The sequence below is a fragment of the Aythya ferina genome (assembly GCF_964211825.1).
Source record: "Aythya ferina genome assembly, chromosome: 4".
Classification (NCBI taxonomy): Eukaryota; Metazoa; Chordata; class Aves; order Anseriformes; family Anatidae; genus Aythya; species Aythya ferina.
The window spans coordinates 76494720-76520516 of NC_140300.1; the positions used below are offsets into that span (position 1 = coordinate 76494720).

The following is a 25797-nucleotide window of genomic DNA, read 5'->3' on the forward strand; positions in this document are numbered from 1 at the left end:
ACAGGATGGAAAACAGTTATCCCTATCACTCTCTGTGATTCTGTGATTCTGTGTTATGATCCCTCATTCAGGAAGGGAAACTTGAGGTTAGAGAAATATGTCTTTCTCCCTCTCCTTTCAAGAAGTGATCTCTCTTTCCCATGCCCGGGCTGATTGCCAAGGCATCCAATTAAGATTGTTGCTACACCTTCCTGTTATGTCTTGATGGGCTATCAATATTTCATTTGGCCCACCTTTCCTGCCTTACATTAGGTCCCAGATACTACCTCCACCCTCCCGCCCACAAAATTTTTAACATCCAGACGCTGTGCATGCCAATGCCCTGTGCTGAAGCTGAAAGCTATTCAGATGAGCTGTGTTGTGCCAGAGAATTGATATCCCTTTATCCGCCACCCTCTACCCTGTGCTGCCTTAAGGAACGCATGACAAGCTGCTGTGGGAAGAGGCCATAAATGAGAATGTAAAGAATGGTAGCTAAAGAGGAACAAGCGACCAAAGCTTTTTATATTTAACAAAGAAATATTGTTCCTCAAGAAGCCCAGATGAGCCTATACCTTTTGGTGAGAGGGGTGAGGAACAGTGGGTAATGGTTCATGTGGCAGCACCAGCCTGATGGCAGAGAAAAGGGTTTGAGGTAAACATTGAGAGAAAGCCATGGGAAGGTAGAAAACATTAAAAAAATCAAACAGCAATTTCTTATAGAAGACACAAAGGCTCAGAAATAGGTTAGCAAAGGCAGGTAGAAAATTAAGAGGCAAAAGGAAAGTTAGATTGCGGAAGAAGGTGCAGTGGAATTATGAAGATCAGAAGACTGACATTCAGCAGCAAATCTGAAGATACAAAAGGTACTTCACCCCATGGTATGGCACAAGAAGGATATCATGGTATCATGAGCTTGTAAAATGTGAGGAGACTGCTTGTGTGTCCCTGAGTGCAGGGTGTGAACAGAAGGAGTTAGTGGTATGCAGTGCACTCTGACTCTTGTCTTAATGACTGGAGCATATTGTGCTCATTTTCTAGAGTGTGTCTTTGGGTCTGCTTTCATTCCTGAAGAACCCTGCTTGCATGCAGTGAGGCTGCTTCACCACACAAACCAGATTGTGGTACCCGTGGATGAAGGCATTTTGAACAGACAGTGCCTGCTCCAGACAAACATGCAAATGTAACTGCATGCAAAGGAATGGTCTTGCGTAGACCAGCATATAACTGCTTTGGAAGTTATGCCCAGAGTGTTCATTCCACAATTTTGTTTGTTTATTCTGCGATCAGGTTGTAAATGAGCAGCTGATGGGCTCCTCCTAGGTTCTAGGGATACAGCTATTAACTTTTTAGTTTCTTCTCTGATGCATGTAAAAGGAGAGGAGAGGGGTCAGGATAAGGGCCTGAACTGGGTCTTTCTCAAAATACTGAATTAAATTATTGGCATCTCAGAGGATAGAAGGAGAAACCTGCTTATCTAGCATATTTAAATTGTGCATTTGGATAGATGCAAAGATAGGTGACTTGTTACTTCACCACAGTACATTTTGTAACCCTGTAATATAATTTGGATATAATTTGGCTAATTTCTTGTAGAGCAACAGAGGGAGCAGGTTTTATTCCCTTCCATTGTTGATTCCTGCCTGCTGCAATTTACATTTACATCTCAGAGGTATTGCAAAAAAAAAAAAAACACACACACACACACACACACACACACAAAAAAACAAACCAAACCAAACCAAACCAAACCAAACCAAAACAAACAAACAAACAAACAAAATAAACAAGAGTAGTTAACAACAAGAGTAGTTGACAAACCCAATAAAGCTTCAGTTTGGTTTTTGTGGTGAGATAGTGAAACAAGACAGTCGTTCCATTGTGAAGAAGAAAGTTTGCCCAAAGAAGCTAATAATTTGATCAAACTTAATTTGCGGAAATGCTCCATGTACATTACTTTTTAGAATAGAACATATGACAAGGCTTGAAAACCACGCCTATTTGGAATTGTTCTGTAATTTATTGGCAGGACGTCTTGTAGAAACTAGTTGACGCATTGTCAAGTTTCCATATTGGCAGCACCTTATTACCTGACAAATATTATTACTTGGTTGTTTTATCTTTCTTCTACCCTATATTACATCTGATGAGTAAATGCTTATCAATTATATGGCAGTGGGTGGAGTTAGGGAGAATAAAAGCTAAAAATTATGCTATCATTGAGAGCATCTCTGGTGGCAGGTTTAGAGGGCAGCTGCTCTCTCCTAGGGATAGCTTTGGCTTTTAGAATGTGTAATTTTTATTTGCCTCTGACTTTTGAAGCTCACTGGATTCTCCACTGCAGATGAACAAATATTCTCAGAAAGCCAGCAGGTTGGCATTTTGAAGGAGCAAGCATGGAAGAAAACAGACAGGCCCTCGCAGAGGGCAAAATTTTGTTAGTTTGGCTGTTTTTGTTTGTGGTGTTAGTTCTGTTGCCTTCCATGTTTAGAGTGTCATTGGGGATTTCTCACATCTATGTGAAAATTTTAATAAAAACATTAGAGGTAAGTTGAGAATTGTGTTAAAAAGTTACATCTTTACTACAGGACATATTTAATAATAATAAAAAAAATCTGTTTATTTGATTCAGATGCCATAAAACTCATGAAGGAGGTTTCCATTTACTTTGAGATGTTTACTTAAGTGTTTGTTTTTGTTTTTGCGTTTTTTTGTTTGTTTGTTTGTTTGTTTTCCTGCTCTTAAGTTACACAAATGTTGTCTTTAATGATATCTAGTTAAATGCTGTGTTATAGTCCGGAATCAGTTTGAGGTTTTCTTATGTTAGAGATTCCATGTTATATTGCTTCTAATTCAGTCTGGTTAGAATACCTCATGCTATACTTCAGGAAAGTAAAGTATCAATAAAATGACGCTTTAGTTTACAAGAGTTTTTAAGTAACACAAAAATGTATTGTAGATGTAAGCTTAATGGTTTTGTTTTGGTAGTTACAGTTATATACCATGAATAAGTATTCTTCTAGGTAAGAATACAGACTGTGCTTGTTTTTCTTCCATTTATAAATTCGTGTGATGGAGCAGTCACGAATTCTGCTGTACAAGACTTGAGGAACACATGCCACCTTCTGAAAGTGCAATTTTTCTAGAGATGAACAGGTCATGGCTAAGATCCTAATTCTGCTGATAACAGTGAAAGTTTTTGGGGCATGTTGATAAGCCAGGATTGCATGTCATTTTTCAAGTCTGACTTTTTATGCCCATTAGTTGGCAAAAAGTAGGTGCTGTCAATTTATCTTTTTAAACACTAAAGCATTTCAGCTTTCCAATATATAACCTTTGTCTTTTCTGATAGAAAACTGTTTTTTGTGAGTATACTTCTACATATGGCAGAAAAATTATTGCTATTAGACTGCTGGAGCATTTGTGCAGCAGAATGTGTTCATGGCAATGTGATATGATTAATATTACATACATCTTATCTTGCCATTTTTTTTTCTGTCTTATTAAAATAGCTTTGTCTCTTTTTTAGTACTGATTAAGAGCTCTATGGCAGGAGCTGGCTTCAGCTGTTTGAATTTAGCATAGCAGACATGATTGTGAACTTTAGATGTTGATACTTGATTCAGATGTTGATATCAATGGGAAATGGCTGGCTGCAGGGGGTGTATGTAATATAGGCTTTCATGTGCTTTTTTTTTTTTTTTTTTTTTTTTTTTTATCAGCCATTGCTATGCTGATTTTAACTCTTATTAGTACCCTGAAAAAAAGGCTTGTGTCACTTGTATGTAGAATTGAATTCATCAGGCACAAACCTGAGGAGCTCATTGGACAGCTCTGCTGCTGCAGTTGGCAGATACTGAAATAATTTGTGTTGTTTTTTTTTGTTTGTTTGCTTTGTTTCCTTCCCCTACCCCGTGCTTTTACCACTTACAAAGGAAATTTGCCACATCATGGCAGGCATTCATTGTAGGAAGACACTTCTCTTTGGAAAGGGCATTAAATGCTTTTTGTCATAATCCGTAGTTTTTCTAACAGGTTGCAAGCATGATAGTCTTGCTTAAACAACGCTGAGGATTGATTTATCAAAGAGAGAGAAAGAGAGAAAAAAAAAAGTAATTAATCACTCTGTAGTCAAATACATCCTCTTATGTATAGTTCCCAATTCTGCAACAGCTGATAACAGGCAGAGTACAACTCAGTGTGCTGCGGTTCAGGCTGGTTCCTTGTAGGCATTTTTTGGTTTTGTTCTTTGCTTGAGAGTTGTTTCCCTGCTGTCCTGAAGGCAAAGAAGGGAAATTTCCTGTGCTTTTATATTCTGATTCATTTCAGCTGTTTTTTGCTGAGGAATTGTGCAAAGAGCTTCTCATGCTACCAGAGTAGCTGAGATATATCTTGGTGGGAAGTAGGGGAGAGAACAGAGGGAAGGTTAGGTTCCTTCTGCTCGTACTGCGGCTCACGCTGCTCTGGGATGTGCTGGGTTCAAGCCTATGCGTGTAGGTGCTGGGCCTCTTCTGGAAGTCCTGGGGCTCCTTCCAGAGAGCTTGACTGATAGTCTTGTGAAAGTCCTGTGTCTAGCAATGGCATTAACTGCTTGCCTGAGATCTTACTCAGAAAGTGATGCACAAAAACAATCCACAGGAATTGTTGCTAGCCCTAGTGGTGAAGCATGATGCCTTGCTGAATAGCTGCTCCAAAAGTCCTTAGCCCAGGCACCTAGGAATGTATCAGCACAGTAATGACTGTATCCCAGGAATATCAGGGCTCTAGGGAGTACCTAACAACTGATTAGTAGTTTACCAAGGAATCCAAACTTGGACACTGTGACTGGATTCTCCACTGTCATGCATTTGATTCAGTCTGTTATATGTCACTTCAGTGGTGAAGTGAATGGAAAACTTCTCATCTGAGAACACTGTATTTGCTTTGTATAGATATAAATAAGTACACAAGCTGGGAGACAGAAGGAAAACATGATTTGTTTTCCTCCAGGTTTTGGCAGTTTGAGAAAAGTAGAAGAGCAGACAAGGAAACCGAGGATTTGAATATCAAATAATATTTCTTCCAAAGCTGCATTTTCAAAGACAAGGTATCTGTAGCCCTTAGTGAATTTGCTGAGAGCTCAAGTTTGCAGATCTGTTTGTAAGCTATGAGTAATGTTGACATATGATGAGGTACCTCTTTTTCCTTTTCCAACTTCACTGAAGTGCTTTAGAAATGAAAACAATGACTGAAACAGAAGAGCATGCTAGAATCTATGTATTTTGTATCTTTGCTCTGTATTCTGTCTGGAGAGACTTGAATTTTTACCCTTTGCTTCTTCTCCAGCAAGAAATCTAGATATTTGTTTCTTTGAAACAAAACAAACCTTTTTCCAAAATAAGACCTGATTTTATTTTCTTTCTGTTTTCCCGAGCATATTGATAGCATAATAGAAAAAGAACTCCAGAACAGTAATATTTCAGTTGTTTAACTGGTAGCCCATAATTGCTGCTATTACCATTCATTTGTCTTTAAGATATTTCTGAAAACATTAAAAATGGATTTGAAATGGTTAGTGTTATCCTTTCCAATAGGGTCATTCTCTACCATAGGCACATAAGCTTTTCTTTGTGAAATAACACATTTTTTCCAAACTTTATATTTACTTGTCTGTAATGATGATTGCAGCAAAGCTATGCTGAGAATGTAGTTCAGGTTCTTTACTGCTGCAGCTGCAAAAAATCTATTTGCTAGAATGAAATAAACACACTGAGATCTCAGTCGTGTGGAGAGTGCAATAGCATGTTAGACAGCTGTAGCTCCATTTCCCTAGGATCTTCTGGAGTGTTTTTGAGACCTGAGGTTCTGTGTGAAACAGGAGAATTGCAGTTCTTTGAGAAGCAGTCATTTGTAGGAAAGGCGTTAGCTGGCTCATATGGTGGATACTTCTTTGAGCAGCTACGCAGAGTATTACTTGAGTATTGGGCTCACCCATGCTTTGAGGCTGCTAATACAGCGTAAACTCCAACTGGAGCACAAGCAGATATTGCCAACCCTTAGGTTAATAGAAGAACCTCCCTTCTGTGCTTTCAAATTCATGGTTATCCCAGGCTAGCCACTGCATCACATAACAAAGAAATGATAGTTTTGTTTTTACTCCAGACAAATGCCTGAGCCTTTTCTCAACCTATTTCATTGGCCTTTTGAAGGGCAGCCAGAAGAGTCATGAGTGCTTTTCCACACCTGAATGTGGAGAGTCCCTGTCTGCACATCTTCATCAGCCCTGCCATGTAGTGCACAGCGATCATCTGGGTTCTTGTTCTCAGCTAGAACATGAACACATGTACAGTGAAGAGAGGCTAGACTGGGAAGCTAGATGAAAAAATCTCAAGTGCTTGATCACAGCTGGTGATTTTATCTGGCACTGGAAACTCACTGACTTTCTCTTGGGAATTATATCAGAATGTGGAGTAATCACCCCAAGTTAAACACTGTGCCTTTGTTACCCATGAGAACACAGCTAAGAAGAGAACTGAAAGACCCAGTGTGGTGAGTGATTAGAAAAAGGTTTTGAGAGGACACAGGAGAAGAGGTAGTAAAACATGGGAATGGAAAGAAAAAGAGGCAGAAATGAATTATTACGCAATACAGAAAAAGTGAGTACAGAACAACACACCAAGCTGTACTTAAAAAGAAAAAGAGAGAAAAAAAAAAAAAAAAAAAAGAAGAAGAAGAAATGAAAACTTTAAAAATTATCATTCCATATTGTGTAACTTACAATGTTATGTACCATGAAGGGAGTAATTAATATCATGTACTATTATTCATGCACATTTTGTTCAGAAGGTAATGACAGAGCCTCCCACGGACTGTTGGAGTCTTCAGAATTCCAGCTGGGATCACCTGCAAGGATGTTTGGGCTTCTTGGGTCCTCATCAGCTGAGAAGTGGGAGGAAAGAAAGCCTGCTTCCTGGGTTGTCTTTCAGTCAGCAAACTTAGGAATGAGGTTGCTCCATTCAGCTCTTAAGTTCTGTGTTAGTTGCAACACCCATGGTTTTGTAAGGTATTTGAAACAGCCTTTCATTACAGTTTTGCAACAAAGACCAGCCAGACAGTTCTGTCTCAATACTGTACAAAACAAGGGCAATCAAAAAGCTTTATTTCATATTCAAAAACAAGTGAAGCATACAGATGTCACAAAATGCAGAATAATATGGGAACTACGCTGCTGAATCAGTCCAAAGTTTGATCTAGAATTTTTGATCTAAGTTTGATCTAGCCTTGCTTTGGCAGGAGACAGCTCCTGTGCTTGATGAAAAGCCTAAGAGCTGGGTGAGTGTACAGCTGTATTGCCAGGATCACTCTCCCTACTGGTCGTTGCTTCAGCCTCTTGTTCTGATTCATGAGTTAGTAGAGGTGACTAACTATGTTTTATGTCCCATGATTTATGTCCCTTTAAACTAGGTAAGAAGGGCTTTAAACTAGGTAAGAAGGGGGATGGGGCTAAAGCAAGGATTGTTGGGGCTGTGCCAGGGGGAACAATGGCAAGGCTGGAGGATAAGGTAATGGCCCAGCTGAAGTGCATCTACACCAATGCACGCAGCATGGGTAACAAACAGGAGGAGCTGGAAGCCATCGTGCAGCACCCAGGCTACAACTTGGTTGCCATCACGGAGACGTGGTGGGACCAGTCTCATGACTGGAGTGCTGCAATGCCTGGCTATAAGCTCTTCAGAAGGGACAGGCAGCACAGAAGGGGTGGTGGTGTGGCTCTCTATATTAGAGAGTCTTTCGATGCTGTAGAACTCGAGGCTGGGAATGACAAGGTCGAGTCCCTTTGGGTTAGGATCAGCAGGGACAACAAGGCTAGTGTCCTGGTCGGGGTCTGCTATAGACCGCCGAACCAGGATGAGGAGACGGATGAGGAATTCTACAGGCAGCTGACAGAAGTTGCGAAATCATCAGCTCTTGTACTCGTGGGGGACTTCAACTTCCCTGACATATCCTGGAAGCACAACACAGCCCTGAGAAAGCAGTCTAGGAGGTTTCTGGAGAGCGTGGAAGATAGCTTCCTGACGCAGCTGGTTAGTGAACCTACCAGGGGTGGTGCCCCGCTAGACCTTCTCTTCACAAACAGAGAAGGACTGGTGGAGGATGTGATTGTCGGGAGCTGTCTTGAGCAGAGTGACCATGAAATGGTGGAGTTCACTATTCTTGGCGAGGCCAGGAAGGGGACCAGTAAAACCGCTGTATTGGACTTTCGGACGGCTGACTTTGAGCTGCTCAGGACACTAGTTGGTGGAGTCCCTTGGGAGGCGGTTCTGAAGGGCAGAGGGGTCCAGGAAGGCTGGGCGCTCTTCAAGAGGGAAATCTTAATGGCACAGGAGCAGTCTGTCCCCACGTGCCCAAAGACGAGCCAGCGGGGAAGAAGACCAGCCTGGCTCAACAGAGAATTATGGCTTGAGCTTAGGAGGAAAAAGAGGGTTTATAATCTTTGGAAAAGTGGGTAGGCCACTAGGGAGGACTTTAAGGATGTAGCGAGGCTGTGCAGGGACAAGATTAGGAAGGCCAAAGCTCATCTGGAGCTCAATCTGGCTACTGCCATTAAAGATAACAAAAAATGTTTTTATAAATACATCAACACAAAAAGGAGGACTAAGGAGAATCTCCATCCTTTACTGGATGCGGGGGGAAACTTAGTTACAAGAGATGAGGAAAAGGCGGAGGTGCTCAATGCCTTCTTTGCCTCAGTCTTTAGCGGCAATACCGGTTGTTCTCTGGATACCCAGTACCCTGAGCTGGTGGAAGGGGATGGGGAGCAGGATGTGGCCCTCACTATCCATGAAGAACTGGTTGGTGACCTGGTATGGCACTTGGATGTGCACAAATCGATGGGGCCGGATGGGATCCACCCAAGGGTACTGAGAGAACTGACAGAGGAGCTGGCCAAGCCACTATCCATCATTTATTAGCAGTCCTGGCTATCGGGGGAGGTCCCAGTTGACTGGCGGCTAGCAAATGTGACGCCCATCTACAAGAAGGGCCGGAGGGCAGACCCGGGAAACTACAGGCCTGTCAGTTTGACCTCAGTACCAGGGAAGCTCATGGAGCAGATCCTCTTGAGAGTCATCATGCGGCACTTGCAGGGCAAGCAGGCGATCAGGCCCAGTCAGCATGGGTTTATGAAAGGCAGGTCCTGCTTGACGAACCTGATCTTCTTCTATGACAAAGTGACTCGCTGGGTGGACAAGGGAAAGGCTGTGGATGCGGTCTACCTTGACTTCAGCAAGGCTTTTGACACCGTCTTCCCACAGCATTCTCCTCAAGAAACTGGCTGCTCTTGGCTAGGACTGGCACATGCTTTGTTGGCTTAGAAACTGGCTGGATAGCCGGGCCCAAAGAGTCATGGTGAATGGAGTCAAGTCCAGTTGGAGGCCAGTCACTAGTGGCGTTCCCCAGGGTTCGGTGCTGGGGCCGGTCCTCTTTAATATCTTCATCAAGGATCTGGACAAGGGCATCGAGTGCACCCTCAGTAAGTTTGCAGATGACTCCAAGCTATGCGCATGTGTCGATCTGCTCGAGGGTAGGAAAGCTCTGCAGGAGGATCTGGATAGGCTGCACCAATGGGCTGAGGTCAACTGCATGAAGTTCAACAAGGCCAAGTGCCGGGTCCTCCACCTGGGGCGCAATAACCCCAAGCAGAGCTACAGGCTGGGAGATGAGTGGTTGGAGAGCTGCCAGGCAGAGAAGGACCTGGGAGTGATGGTTGATAGTCGGCTGAATATGAGCCAGCAGTGTGCTCAGGTGGCCAAGAAGGCCAACAGCATCCTGGCTTGTATCAGAAACAGTGTGACCAGCAGGGCTAGGGAGGTGATCGTCCCCCTGTACTTGGCTCTGGTGAGGCCGCACCTGAAGTACTGTGTTCAGTTTTGGGCCCCTCGCTACAAGAAGGACATGGAGGTGCTTGAGCGGGTCCAGAGAAGGGCAACGAAGCTGGTGAGGGGTCTGGAGAACAAGTCCTACGAGGAGCGGCTGAGGGAGCTGGGCTTGTTCAGCCTGGAGAAGAGGAGGCTCCGGGGCGACCTTATTGCTCTTTACAGATACCTTAAAGGAGGCTGTAGTGAGGTGGGGGTTGGTCTGTTCTCCCACGTGCCTGGTGACAGGACGAGGGGGAATGGGCTAAAGTTGCGCCAGGGGAGTTTTAGGTTGGATCTTAGGAAGAACTTCTTTACCGAAAGGGTTGTTAGACACTGGAACAGGCTGCCCAGGGAAGTGGTTGAGTCACCATCCCTGGAAGTCTTCAAAAGACGTTTAGATGTAGAGCTTAGGGATATGGTTTAGTGGGGACTGTTAGCATTAGGTCAGAGGTTGGACTCGATGAGCTTGAGGTCTCTTCCAACCTAGAAATTCTGTGATTCTGTGATTCTGTGATGATGGTTTTAGTCCGTGTCTTACTGTAAATTGAACCCTTACTTACTGCTCCTTGAACCATTTTCAGTAGATCTCTGGCAATATGTTCTGGGCAATGAACTCCACTGCTTTGCTGTGTGTTTTGTGGAAATGTACTACATTGTTGCTTTTCATATCCCCTGCCCTGTACTTTCATATGATATTCCTCCATTATTGTAGTAGAGGAAAAATGTATTACTGCATCTTAAGCGCCAGCTCTGCACTGATCTAGGTTTTGTAGACCTGTTGTATGTTATCTCAGACAGCTGCTTTCCAAGCATTCCTCTACTGGAAAGCTCTTCCTTGTCTACCTTGTCCTCTCCCTCTGTGGCCTTAGTTGCCTGCTTAATTTCAGAGTGCCACTTTTATCCCACTGTCTCTGCTGTGAGGTACTAGGTAATAGTAGTAGGATTTTTTACTTTTCTAGTCAATGTTTCCAATTTTTGTTCATTTTTTACTTATCTTGTTCGTTTGACTTTGTTAATATGATTTTGTGAGTCACTTTGGTCAGTGATTATCACCCCTCTTCTACTTGGGAATCAAAAGGCAGATGCCCTGAGGTATTCAGAATCCCTTAAGACAGTATGAGCAAGCTGATTTCTGGAAATGCTTACCAACTGACAGGTGCCTGTTCATGTAGGAGCATTGTGGGCAAGCTGAGGAAAACAAAAGACAGAAAGTGAGGCAAGGGGCTTTATTTGCAAAGCTTAGGTGACTTATTTTTATTTTGTCTCTCGTGCCTTAGAGCTATCCTTCAGGATATCAGGTAGGGGGTGAGGACCAGCAACAGAGTATCATAGAATCGTATCACAGAATGGCTTGGGTTGGAAGGACCTTAAAGACCACCCAGTTCCAGCCTCCTGTCGTGGGCAGGGATGTGCCACCCACTAGAGTAGGTTGTCTAGGGCCATGTCCACCTGGTCTTGAACACCTCCAGGGATGGAGCATCCACAGCTTCTCTGGGAAGGCTGTGCCAGTGTCTCACACCTTTACAGTGAAGAATTTCCTCCTAACCTCTAATCTAAATCTCCCCTTTTTTAGTTTAAAACCATTCTCCCTTAACAAAAGTTGTTCTTCATCTTTTTTGTAAGCCCCCTTTAAGTATTGAAAAGCTGCAATGAGGTCTCTCCGAAGCCTTCTCTTCTTTAGGCTGACCACCCCCAGCTCTCTCAGCCTTTCTTCACAGGAGAGGTGCTCCAGCCCCTTAATCATCTTTGCAGCCCTCCTCTGGACCCGCTGTATCAGCCCCACATCCTTCCTGTGCTGGGGGCCCCAGATCTGGACGCAGTACTCCAGGTGAGGCCTCAGAGGGGCAGATGCAGCCCAGGATGCAGCTGGCCTTCTGGGCTGCAAGTGTGCACTGCTGCCTCATGTCCAGCTTTTTGTCCACCAGAATCCCCAAGTCCCTCTCTGCAGGGCTGCTCTCCGTGAGTTCTTCTCCCAGTCTGTACTCATGTCTGGGATTACCCCAACCCAAGTGCTTGTACTTGGACTTGTTGAACCTCATTAGGTTCATGCGGGCCCACTTTTCTTGCTTGCCCAGGTCCCTTTGGATGGCATCCCTTCCTTCTGGGGTATAAACTGAACCACTCAGCTGGGTGTCATCTGCAAACTTGCTGAGGGTGCACTCAATCTCACTATCTACGTCACTGATAAAGATATTAAACAGTACCAGTTTGAATTTAATGAATGGCTTAAGTTTGCCACATGCCTACCTTCACTTTTATCACAACTTTCTTGTTGCTGTGCACTATCTTCTTTCAAATCTTCTTTCATGTCTCAGTATGTGGGCTACAGGCTTTTTTGACACCCCCCCAGGTCCCCACTCCTGAGTGACTCACCATGCATTGTGACAGGTTGAGACAGTTAATGTACCAGTTCAGCTTTCCCAGGGATAAACTGGTTTTCTGCTTTCTGGAACAGCTGCTGTGTTTTAAATTTATGCTGTGTTTTAATAAAATGTTCCAGTATAGATAAGCCAAATGTCTTTATTTTATTTTATTTTAAATTAAAATAAATTATTTTATTTTATTTATTTTAATTTATTTTAATTTATTTTATCTTCTGTAGTGTTATATCAGATGGATTTTATGGAGTTGCAAATATCACACCACTGTGCCTATTTGGTTTCCTTGCTTTGGTTTTTTTTTTTTTTGGTTTGTCTGTTTGTTTTTAAGATGGCCAGTAACAAATGTCAACTGAAGGAACTACAACATCCTGTTTACACCATCATAAACTATCCTTTTTTATTATTATTATTATTTTGTTTAACTTTGATAGCTACAGAAGGAGCTGATAGGGACCATGCAAAACTTGAGGGTAGCAAGAAGGTAGTTGAAGTTAAAGGCACGTGCAAGTTAGTGGTGTGCCAGGTGATAAAAATTTTGTGATCAAGCTGTGTGGTGAGGTAAATGGTTATGCATGCAAGTAAGATGGGAAATAAACTGTTCAGCAAGAGCCTACCGCAAAGTAGAAGGCTGGACTCCTGCTGATGGAAGAATTCATACCAGGTGAGGACATGTGCTGAGTGGATCATTGATGCCTTAAAGATGATCACAGCCTACACACGAGAACCTTAAGTTCTTTGTTTGGTCAAATATATTGAGTTAAATAGAGGAGGATCTAGTACTGATGAGAGCTACTATTTGTATGTCTATATAAGTATTATGAAATCATTATGTGCCAATGTAAAGCTTTAAGAAGTAGGCATATTGGTATATTTGATCTTGCTAATTGAGTTTAGTGCCAGTCTGCACAGGGAGGAGAAATTCGTTTTTTCTCAAAAAGGTAAAGTGAGAGAAGGGTAAAAGCTGATTACCAGAACTAATGCTTCAGAAGTGCTGTGGATAAGAAATGATCCATCTACTGCCTTCTGTTAACACAAATGGCACAGATGTCCTCAGGATAAGATAATGTCTTTTATTCTTTAAAATCCTTTTTCAGGTCTTTTATTCCAGAATGTCTCTAATGTCAGTGATATTATTGTGCATCGCTGTATTGCCTGAAGCTGACTAGGGAAGAGAGAGTTTGGGACTTGTTGACTTCACAGAGTCCCGTAGATAGCTCAGTAATTTGGTTGAAGAAAAAATAAAATTGTCAGTCTCTTGAAAATGAGTTTGAACCAAATGATCTTTCACGACAATGGCTACAGGTAATCAGTGTAACAAATGAAAAAGGAGGTGTTCAAGACAGCCTTCGGGCTCAATTTTGAAATACATGAGACCTAGCTTCAATAAAGGAAGCTTAGACAATTCACATAGGGACATTACAGACTACCTGGAAATGACAAAAATGAAAACCATCAACATCTACTTTTCTTGTTTTGGGAACAGTGGGCCACCCTGCAGATTGAGAAGGGAGTAAAAATGCAGAAGGCGCTGGCACTTGAAAATTTAATCTCCAATGGTAAGAATGAAGGTGACACAGCACTATTCATCTTGTATAAGGGCAGATGCTTTAATATCTTACCCAGGAAAAAGTGAGCAGGTATATAAATTGCATCTGGTATTAAGAAAAAAAAAAGTTGATAAAGAGTTCAATGAGCAAGTAATTGCTGTTTTTGTAAACCAACAAAAGAGACCTTAAGTACATTACAGGCAAGATAGCTATGAATGATTGAGCCTTCTGAATAAAAGGCATTCAAGAGACCAGTGTAAGTAGAGAAAGGTATTGCTGATAAGCTTTTGGGAAGCTGGCCCATGTGTATTTTGTACTTTCTGACGCCGTCAGTTCAGTCTGCACAAGATCAGGAGTGAGAATTTTTTGCACGTGATGTTGCTCTTTATGGGTTTTCTCTTGCTTCTTGTACTTCCCAGCATGCAAAAGATCAAGTCTCAAGTAAAGCAGCTACACCATCTCATGGATCACAGACAGTTTGCACTCTTCTTTAGGCACAGGGATAGAATTTGAGACAGTAATTTTTTTTTCTCTTCCCTCCTTTTATTTCTTGTTTAGTCACACAGACTATTTGGTTTCTGAACTAGTGACTTTCAGGACTGATGATTTCCTGTGCATTGGAGGTTTGACTGAAGAGTAACTAGAGGAAGTTTTGAGATTCTGATCTATTAGTAGCATGCTGATTAAGGCACTTTAAATTAATTTTCAATAATGCATATTTAATGCTCCCCGTTTAAAATCAAAAGGTGAAACCAACCAAAGAAAAAAAAAAGTACCAAGTATTAGCTGACATGAAACAATGCAATTCTAGTAATTTTAACCAGGCAGGTAGGAATCTGATCTCTGACCTCAGCAATCATCACTGAGACTTTGCTGTGTGGCTGTCCTTTGAGGTGTTAATTTTACAGATATGAAACATAAATTTTTCCTTCTTCTTCTGCAGTGTTTTCATGTCACTCTGTGTATAACTCTGTAAAAAATCTAGATGCTTTCATGTTTCTTGGTACTGAGACAACCCTTAAAGGAGAGGGGATGGGGAGGAGATGTCTCTGAGAAAAAAAAACAGAGGAAGATGTTTATTACAGCTGGGAAGATAGTATGGAAAAAGTGAAACTATGTGCCATCAGCAAGAAAAATAACAATTTTAACACTGTCTGGCTTTGGGTCAAGACAAGAGGAGGGATCTGTAATCTTGGCAGTTGACATTCATTCAACAAATCTATTGACATTTTGAACTGTGTGTACTTCAGTTGTTTGATAAATGACAGTGAAGTAGATGTTGTGCTCAGGCTTTTATTTGCAGCTCACTCTGAACACTTGTCTCCTTTCTTCAACATCTTAGTGGTTTAGTATGATATGGCATAGGATTAGAGAAGTAACTTGTAGAATTAAATGCCAGTACATAAGCAAAGCCTACCAATGCAATTACAATGCTTAGAGTGGTAGGAGAGTCAGGTCTAAAAATCACGATCATTTCAGTTTTTTTACTAAGGGGAAGGAACACTCATTTCCTCATGTAGTTGCCTTGTTGTTTTTCTTTCTTTGTTTCTTGCTACAAAGGGATCATCCAGAGAGAGGAAACATCCATGGAAAAGGAGATGGCTGGCCACCACAGGGAATACTTCCACCTTGGGGACGTTATGTACTTTGCCAAGAAGGCATGTGAGGCAGTGGCAGAAGATGAAGTCACACGGCGCTTCTCCTCAGAGGAGCTGCTGTCCTGGAATCTCCTCAGCAGAACCAATGCCAACTTTCACTGTGTCAGCTGGCAACTGACTGTTGTGTGGATCATTGGGATCCTGATTCGGTACTGTCTCCTGATGCCTTTTCGGTGAGCCAGATGTAATTTCCTGGGATTTTTTTTTTTTTAATGCCACTTTTTATGGATGTTGTAACATTATGTACTATTGACTAGTGCAGAAATGAGAATGTAGCAAGACTTTTTTTTCCAGGATGCCATCAAAACCTCCCAGAGGAAAACAAAAAAAGTGCTGAAGATGTATGTTTCTTATGTTCTGTATTTTTTATTAGCATGCAAATGTCTATATTCATTGACTTTACCTGTCTGAATAAGAGAGGAAGATTGTACGCTGAACTCCTGTGATGGGTTCTTTACCACCAGATGGCTTGAGATCAAGGCTTAGTTCTTTTTGGAAGGTTGGCACTGGGCAGTACAAGATCTTGTACTCAGTGGAGGAGTAACTGAATGAAAAGCCATGCTCATATCCCATTGGCCTTAACTGCTTTCTATTGCTAATTTGTTGCTATGTATGGTGGAGAGAAACATCCTATAAAGGAATCACAGAGTTAGAAGGTTAAGATTACATTTACCATTTTGCTTCTTATCAATGATTATTTTGTTTTGTAGCATCTGCTTGGCTTTCTTCAGCATCCTCTTGCTGATCTCTGCAAACACAGTAGTAGGACAGTTTCCAAATGGCAGGTAGGTGTTTGCTGAGGGCTCTTTCCATTTCTCCAAGGAGCTGAATTTTAGGGCATTGGAACATAAGTGTACTTGAATTTGGAAGATTAATATGTACAATTGTGGGGTGATTTTAGTCTACTGTTAAGCCATGGAGCATTTTGTGTGAGAAGTACAGCAATGGCACCTGAAAGCAGACATGTAATGTAACCCAGGAAGGTACTGCTGAGAGTCCATTTAGAACAGTGAATAAAGGGATGTTTTACTTCACAGAATCACAGAATCACAGAATTTTCTAGGTTGGAAGAGACCTCAAGATCATCGAGTCCAACCTCTGACCTAACGCTAACAGCCCTCCACTAAACCATATCCCTAAGCTCTACATCTAAACGTCTTTTGAAGAACAGGGCGAGTTAATTATCTACCATGAGCAATTCTGCATAGAGACTCTGATAAAGTTATGTCCTGTCAGTGCAAGCAACTTAAATGGGATTCAATAGCTAAAGGTTTTTATATTTAATTAATGTTAATACATGAATCAATAGCAGTAGCTTTCAGAGAAAACCTATAAAACAAAACCCCATCTATAATCTCATAATGTCTTCTCCTCTGAATCTGGTCCTTTTAGAACAGATCTGAGTAGAAGAATGGACTGACAACTCTTCTGATAACTAGTAATCTCCTCCTATGTGGTGATGTTAGTGTAATAAATCCTCTTAGCGTGGTCTTTGTAATAATGGCAATTGAGAGCAAGTTGGAAAGTTTGCATTATAATGCTCTATGAGTGACTACACAGAACTAGAAATGTACGTACAGCTTCCTTTCTTCTAGGGTTAAGTGCTGGCTGAGCAACCAGGTTCAGATGACGTGTGCTGCGTTAGGTATCCGATGTCTGAGTGGTCTTGTTCAATTCCACAACAGGTAAGTGGTTCAACTCTGCTCTTGCTTGTTAGGCATTTTGTACAGTACTGGATGTCTCCAGTGTCAGAGAAAGATTTTTATTCCATTATTACACTGCTACTTGGATCATAGAGCTTCTGTAGGTCATCTAGGCTCTGTCTGTCTTGATTTCAGTGAAGAAGTTTGTGTGCTCTGCTATGCTTTCTGTTGTGTATTGGCAGGGTACACAAAGGTGGACTAGTGCTCTATTCTTCACTATAGAAATAGGTGTTTTTCTCTATTTCTTATTAACATGTAATTGCATAGAAAAACATCACTGTAAAACGTTCAGTCATTCTACTAGCTGATCTGTTTGGAGACTAAGTCTTCACACTCATCTGTAGTAACTTATGGATGGTAATTTAGTAATATTTTTTTTCTAATATGCTTGCTGAGTTGTTGAGATTTATGCAATGGAGCCCTCTGAAATATTTTTTGTTGGTATTTCAGAGAGGAACCAAAGCCATCCTTTTTTTTTTTTTTTTTTTTTTTTTTGACTTGAAAGTTTTAGTGTCCAAGAAGTCTTCGATATGTTCCTCTGTGAATGTTCATGTATGCATTTAAAATGCCTTTTCCAGTGATGTTGCATATTCTCGGATATAAGGAAACTGATTTTGATGAAAACTAGTAAAATTCAAAGGGACTCTCAGAAGTATGGGGGAAGATGACTTAGCTGTTGTAATGATAGCCAGAGGTTTTAACACACCTCAGAGTAATATTAGTATTTTAAATCATCTTGTTCTTCCACTTGCTATGAATGTACAGGTAGGGTATGTGCAAGACATTTTATTGTCACTGAGGGTCTCTTTTGTGGATGTACATTCCTTGGATAGATTACCTGATGGGGCTTGCAGTCTGGAGAATAAACACGAAATAAGACTTTCCCTGTTGTTGCAGGAAAAACAGACCACGGAAAGGAGGCATCTGTGTAGCTAACCACACATCTCCAGTAGATGTTCTAATCCTGGCTAGTGATGGATGCTATTCATTGGTATGAACAAGAGAGCTTGTAAATACCGGTAATGTTGAGATGCTCGTAGATGCAGTGTTGGACAAGAGGATGAGCTTACTGGCAGAGAGAGTGGGATTTTATAGCATTCGAAATCTCCCATTTAGGACTGTGATGTAATAGACACAGGTAGGTGTGTGCACACTTCTGACCAAGAGAATTGGTATCATTTGTGTGCAAGCTCAGAAATTGGTTCATCTTTAGTTAGATTTTTTTTCAAGAAAATATCTGTGTGTTTTTGCTAGTGACTTTTATTTTTTGGCTTGCAGGTTGGCCAGGTACATGGAGGGCTTCTGGGACTTATTCAGAAATCTTGCATGCAAACCACTCAGCATGTTTTGTTTGAACGTTCAGAAATGAAAGATCGTCATCTGGTGAGAAAAAAGTAAGGTAGTGAGATGTTTGCTTAATTGTCCTGTCAGGTCTAGTAATTAATTTTGAGGCCCCATCATGAGCTGAGAGTGTTCTGACCTTGCATCTCTTTGTGGCAGGCAGCTGTAGATTGTTGTCTGTGTAAGGTTTTAAACTACTCCATCAATGAAAGTGCAGTGTGTAGCGTTCCTCTTCTGAATTTCCAATCGGTTGCCCTGTAACATCTGGGAATTTTCATGTTGGTACAATCCGTCTTCCTGCCCCAGGCAGGACCCTGCTCATTCAGTTTCAAGTGTGATGATTCTGGATGTCAGGACCAAAATTGCAGTTCTGACAGCACATCTTTCCAGAACATGCCTTGCCCTGATATATTTTTTCATCAGCTCTGAGCATCAGAAAGCTGGTTTTGTCTGGTATGAGTATGGGATAAAGGGATAGTTGCCAACAATATGAAACTTTAAGCTTAGGCTTACCTGTTTGCTTGTGGAGATCAACAGGCTATTTGAGGGAGCCAGTGACAGCCCATTAGCAACTTCCTCCGTCCTCTTCAGTCTTACGTATGGAAATTTGAAGAAGGAATTAAGCAAAGAAAAAAAGATCCAGGTACCACCTAGCTTGTAGAAGCTGGAAGAGCATCCTGGAGAAGTGTTCATGTGTGTTTGTTGCCTGTACTTCTCTAAAGGCCTGCAGTGCTGATTTCTGGCAGAGACAGTGTATTGGACTTGAAGGCCATGAGAAGGATAAGACTCAGTATAGCAGTTGTTAGCCTTTTAAGTATTCACAGAGAATCTTCTTAGTCACACAAAATTATCATGACATATGGTGCAATGCAGCTAACATGAAGCAAGTATCTATGGCAGCTAGTCCTTAAAAGGGAGTTGGTCCCCTTATACTGGAATGATGTCTGATTATTTTTTTTTGGAAGCTGATGTTTTGTTTATGTGTTTTAACATAGAGTGGACAGGAAATGTATGCTCTTGATTCATAGGAAATGCACATAGATATCTTGAAAACCAGCAGATTAATCTGCATCATTAATCTGCTTAGTGAATTATTTTTTTTAACAAAAGTGGTTCTTAAGTGATGCAGAAAATGCAGTAAAACAGTGGCCTTTCTCTTTTCTAGATGTGGAGAAACATTATATATATGTAAATCTGATGCTAGGAACCTGGAAAGAATTAAACATTAAAATATTCCATGTGTTTTAGTCAAAAAAAAAAAGGGGGGGGGGAATAAAAAGGTTTGGTTGTGCTCATTGCTAGAACCTGTCTAAGATTTTAACGTGCCATAAGAAGCCATTCTTGGGCTTCCTTTTAATTGGGTCAATATGGTGATACATAAGTAGAGGGTACAGTTTTATAAAAAACCTACACATGTATTTAGCAAGAGAAAAACGCTAAAATCAAGGCCTGAAACTAGTATAAATCCTTGCTGAGACCATTGACTGGCAAAGAGTTATTGAACAAGAGCTTCACCTGTAAGACATCACAGAATCAGCTAGGTTGGAAGAGACCTCCAAGATTACCTAGCCCAACCTTTCACCTAACACTAACAAGTCCTCCACTAAACCATATCACATATCACATATCATCTAAAGGACCTTTCTTTTAAAGACCTCCAGGGATGGTGACTCAAACACTTCCCTGGGCAGCCCATTCCAATGCATAACAACACTTTTGGTAAAGAAGTTTTTCCTAACATCCAACCTAAGCCTCCTCTGGCACAACTTTCACCCATTACCCCTCTTCCTATCACTGGGCATGTGGGAGAGTAGACCAATCCACACCTCAGTACAGCCTCTTTTGAGGTACCTGTAGAGAGCGATAAGGTTGCCCCGAGACTCCTCCAGGCTGAACAACCCCAGCTCCCTCAGCTGCTCCTCGTAAGACTTGTTCTCCAGACCAGCTTTGTTGCCCTTCTCTGGACACAATCCATCACCTCGATGTCCTTCCTGTAGTGAGGGGCCCAGAAATGAACACAGTACTTCAGGTGCGGCCTCACCAGAGCTGAGTACAGGGGGACAATCACTTCCCTAGCCCTGCTGGTCACACTGTTTCTGATACAAGCCAGGATGCTGTTGGCCTTCTTGGCCACCTGAGCACACTGCTGGCTCATATTCAGCCGACTATCAACCATCACTCCCAGGTCCTTCTCTGCCTGGCAGCTCTCCAACCACTCATCTCCCAGCCTGTAGCTCTGCTTGGGGTTATTGCGCCCCAGGTGGAGGACCTGGCACTTGGCCTTGTTGAACCTCATACAGTTGACCTCATCCCATCGGTGCAGCCTATCCAGATCCTCCTGCAGAGCCTTCCTACCCTCGAGCAGATCAACACACGCACCTAACTTGGTGTCATCTGCAAACTTACTGAGGGTGCACTCGATACCCTCATCCAGATCATCAATAAAGATATTAAAAAGAACTGGCCCCAGTACTGAGCCCTGGGGGATGCCACTAGTGACCGGCCTCTGACTGGATTTGACTCCATTCACCATGACTCTTTGGGCCTGGCTACCCAGTCAGTTCATAACCCAATGAAGCATGTGCCAGTCCAAGCCAAGAGCAGCCAGTTTCTTCAGAAGAATTCTGTGGGAAATGGTGTCAAAAGCCTTGCTGAAGTCAAGGTAGACCACATCCACAGCCTTTCCTTCATCCACTGTGATAGAAGGAGATCAGGTTCATCAAGCAGGACCTGCCTTTCATAAACCCATGCTGACTGGCTCTGATCGCCTGGTTGGCATGCAGGTGCCACATGATAACACTCAAGATAATCTGCTCCATGAGCTTCCTGTGTACTCAAGTCAAACTAACAGGCCTATAGTTTCCTGAGTCCACCCTCTGGCCCTTCTTGTAGATGAGTGTCACATTTGCTAGCCACCAGTTGTCGACTGGGACCTCCCCTGAGAGCCAGGACTGCTGATAAATGATGGAAAGATGGCAAATGTTTAGATTCTTAACAAAATTCAAATGCAAGTCTTCTATGAAAATGAAGTATACACTAAAATTTTATTTTGTCTCCACAGAATTAGAGAACACATTGAAGATAAGGCCAAATTACCCATTTTAATTTTTCCAGAAGGTAGGAAACAACTGCATAGATTTTTTTGCCCTGCTCACTTTACACTGAATGCAGTTTGTCATATCCAATCTTTATAACTGAGATGTCTATTTTTAGTGTGTAGAATTAATTAGCTCTTATGAGATATGAGAAGTCAGATTCAAATATTTTACAATAGTTCTATGGCAGTCTATTTGTCATTATGTGTAGCATAATGAAAGAGAGAATGGGCTCCAGGATTATGGTGCTGAACAAAAGTGTGCTTTCTCTCTAGCAACTTAGGTCTCCTTTAGGTAGTGTAGGATTCATTTGTTGATACCTTCTCTATGTTTCCATTCTGGCTAGGCACCTGCGTAAACAACACATCAGTTATGATGTTTAAGAAGGGAAGTTTTGAGGTGGGAGGGACCATCCATCCAGTAGCAATCAAGGTAACGTATTTGCAATTTCACAAACACGGAAGGACTTTTTGCAGATGGCTCTCAAGTCAGAGAGGCTGTTTGTGTGCAAACCTTAAAAGGGGTTTTGTTTTGTGGGAATAAGGCACTTAAGCAAGTCCTGAGACAACTGAATCTTTTCATGATGCAAAATGTCTTGCAGTCCAATGCAGTATGGAAAACAGTTTGCTGAACATCTTTAGCAACCTGAAAAGTAGATTTGGAAATGCTGTGCTGCTTGTGCAGTTCTATCTGGCCTTTTGTCCTAGGCCTACTGGCTTTTGAGGGATAAAGGCATGATACTAGTAATTGCACTATTCTCTTGATGCTTGCAAGGCTTTCAGAATAGCTTTAGCCCAGTCACTCTACCTCTTCCCCTAACATTCTTTCTGCGCATACGCCTTAAATCTCTTCATACCGGTTAGAAGGCAGAACATGCTTGTTCTTCTTGTCTTCCAGTATGACCCCCGCTTTGGAGACGCATTCTGGAATAGCACAAAGTATTCCATGATGACCTATACTTTTAATGTGATGACCAGCTGGGCTATTGTCTGTAATGTGTGGTACCTGCCACCAATGGTCAAAGAGGTACTTAAGCTTTTGCGTGTGTTTTGGAAATGCTCATCATAGGTTTCTGAGAGGAAATCCGCATTGTTTTTCACATTATGTTAGCAAATCATTATTGACAATCTAATGGAAAAAGGCCAGGCAGTGACACTGTAGTCCTAAAATTAAACCAAGGTTGGGAATCAGAGCGCAAGGCCTATTAGCACAATGAAAGCCATCCTAATACAAATCTGTATTTCCTTCTCTAGGATTCATGGTGTGCTCTTGGAGTAGATTAAGCTTATATCTGTGAAGGCTGTAAGCTTCCTAGAGCATAGTAATTTATCTGTGCAATAGATATCTCAGAGTTCTTGTAGCTGGACAACTGAATTACAGTCACCATTCATACCTGATGGCTGCAAAAAAAAAGCTTATCTTTGTGCAGCTAACACTACAAAGCTTGCAAAACTTTAAAAGAAGGATTTGCACCCCCTCTCTAGCTTGCTTCTTCTTTACAGTCATTTCTGTTCCCTGTTTTTTTTGTTGTTTTTTTTTTTGTTTGTTTGTTTGTTTGTTTGTTTTTTTCATAATGAGATCCTGTGGGACACCTGAAACAGCAGAGCAAGCCATATAACAGGGGTATATCAGCTCTGGGCACCAACCTGAAGCTGACAGCTAAGACCTTTACTGCAGCAGTGTGCATTCTGCTACTGCCTACCCCACCCCTTGCCCTGCCCTCGTCCTGGCAGGGAGGCTGCTGTAATGCATCTTCAGAGTCCTCTGCAGTTCAGGCAAACAGACCCTTGCAGAACCATGATAATACACTGGCACTGAATGCACCCAGCCCCAGCTCTATTGAAGGCACCCCGTCTCCTCTGAGGTGATTTTGTCAATGTGTTAGCAGCTTCTTGGGGTTAGACCGATGCTGTGGTCCTGGGTGCAGATACATCCCCTGCTCTGGCCAGACCTGTGACCTCGCTCTGTGTGTTACTTTGGATTGCCACGGAAACCACAGAGCCTCACACTTGGTTCTTCTTGGCACTGAACATGACAGACTCAGTGTGCCAACTTGCCAGGTGGCATTCCTCAGGATCAACTGGAATATTACTGCAGCACCCGTTTGTCTTGTGGCATAAACAAAAGTGTCAGCTTTCTGACAAAAGGCGCCTACTTAAGTGAGAAAGTTGCACAGCAAATCATTGATGTCTTTTTTAGGAAGAAGAAGATGCCATTCACTTCGCCAACAGAGTCAAGGCTGTCATCGCTGCTCGAGGAGGAATGTCTATACTTCCTTGGTATGAGGAAACTTTGAACACCTTTGAAGTGGAGTTAAAAACATATCTAGGTGTTTTTTAATCTAAAACTTAAACCTTTTAAAATTTCTTCCCCTTTTTTTTTTTTTTTTTCTTTGACTGTAGTCCATTACCCTTACTGACTCAGACTAAGATAATAGTACCTTATTCTGTTAACAGCTCTACTAGAATAAGTGGATTTAGTATAGAAAGAGAAACAGAGCTGACAGGTGGATCCAGCCAGCAGGCACAATTTGGTGAAAATAAATATTTTGCCCGTTATGCCCTGGATTAAAGGAAGGCTGTTGTTTATATATTGCATGATAGATTTTGGCAGTACTGATCATTTGTGTTGCATTGCAAAAGCCAGCATTTAGAGTAAAAGTTGCTGTGACTATGCCATATAAATATTATAACATTTTTCTGCCTCTGAAGTGAACTCAGGACAATTTCTTATCTGTATCTTTCAGGGATGGAGGACTGAAAAGAAAAAAGGTCAAAGAGTCTTTCAAAGAAGAGCAACAGAAAAAATATTGCCAGATAGTAACAGAAAATGGATCTCTGGGAAATGGAAATGTTTATTAAATGGTATTTATTTTATCTCTTTTTTTTTTTTTTTTTTTTTGACAAGACTTAACTACAAAGAAAATGGGCTTTTTTTTTTCTTTTCTTTTTTTTTTTTTTTTAATATTAAAACCCACATCCTTTCCTGCTGTCCCTATAAGTTATTTTGCATATAATGCAGCAGGGAAGCCATGAAGAGATAGTATTTTTTTTTTTTTTAAACAAAGCCGTCAATTTAAAAATAGGAACATTTATGACATATTTGAGAAATTCTGTGCAATGATGAGTGAGAAGAATTGGTAATAAAATTACTTAGGTTAATTAAAATGCCATTTTAAGAAATCTTTGAGTTACCCTGAAGACTTACCTGTTAATTTCTTAACTTTTAATAAAACATATCTGTCTTCCCAGACTGTATGGGTGAGCTGTTTTAGCTGTTTTCCTGTGAGCTGCAGGCACTGTGTTGCTGTAGAGATACACCTTTTATATGAGGAGGCACAGAGAAATTCAAGAAAACGTTTTGAGAATTGCAAGTTGGAGGTGAAGAGTTGGATGTCTGAGGGAAAGAGGCAGTTGCTGACCTTACTCTCAATGTCCCAAGACAAGGCATTACCAGGCAGGAAGATTTCCAGGGTCCCACTGATCAGCAGCAGAACAGCAGCAATTAGCAACATGTCCCAGATGCCTGGTTGTGTGACAAAGGGATAAATTAGTGAAAGTCAAGGAGAATGACCTAGGAAAATATATCATAATTTTAAATATATATTTAGTGACTTTGCTATATCCCTTTTTGTGTCCGTTTGCATGCATTGTGCAAATTAAAGAAAACCCATGTCATGGCTTCTGTTATGCTCTGTTGTAATTATTGCTGGACAGCCACTGGCTTGTGTTACCATTTGATGTGAAGGCTGCTGATTGCTGTCACAAGCCTACCATCCAGAAATAAACACTGAGTATACTTAAAGAATCAGAGATGTATATATTCCTGTGATCTGAATGTCACTTAGAAAGCACACACAAATTGGTGTTACTTTGCTGAAGCTGCTTTAAGACACGAGCCAGTAAGGATAGTAAATAAGGTTTACATTACAGCAGCCCATTGCGTGAGGTCTCAGCAGAGACAGAGGATCACAAATACACATGCACAGATTTAGTACTGCCCAGCCATGGAGAGCTTAGGGCTTAGGTGTTAAAAACTAGTATGTATGTTTGGGGACTGCTGAAGGAGGTGGTAACTCTCCTATGGCTGCATGATACAGCAAGTAGAAGAGAACTTCTGCTCTTATGCGGTCTGGTCTGATGTATCATCCCAGGCTTTAGTTTCTATAAGTACATGAATACTCTCTATGGGTCAGTT

The 25797-nt window shown here is 41.6% G+C and overlaps 1 protein-coding gene across 1 annotated transcript; it reads left to right on the forward strand.

Moving 5' to 3' along the window:
* Positions 1 to 2375: 2375 nt before the first annotated feature.
* LOC311436142 (glycerol-3-phosphate acyltransferase 3-like) lies at positions 2376 to 24461 on the forward strand (the record flags this gene model as incomplete). The annotated part of the gene is made up of 12 exons (XM_084517984.1): positions 2376 to 2525; positions 13740 to 13812; positions 15364 to 15634; positions 16172 to 16246; positions 17057 to 17146; positions 18062 to 18155; positions 18443 to 18558; positions 21567 to 21622; positions 21947 to 22032; positions 22498 to 22626; positions 23800 to 23879; positions 24347 to 24461. The coding sequence occupies 12 exons, from the start codon at positions 2376 to 2378 to the stop codon at positions 24459 to 24461; spliced, it is 1335 nt and encodes a 444-aa protein (XP_084374110.1).
* Between the last annotated feature and the right edge of the window lie 1336 nt (positions 24462 to 25797).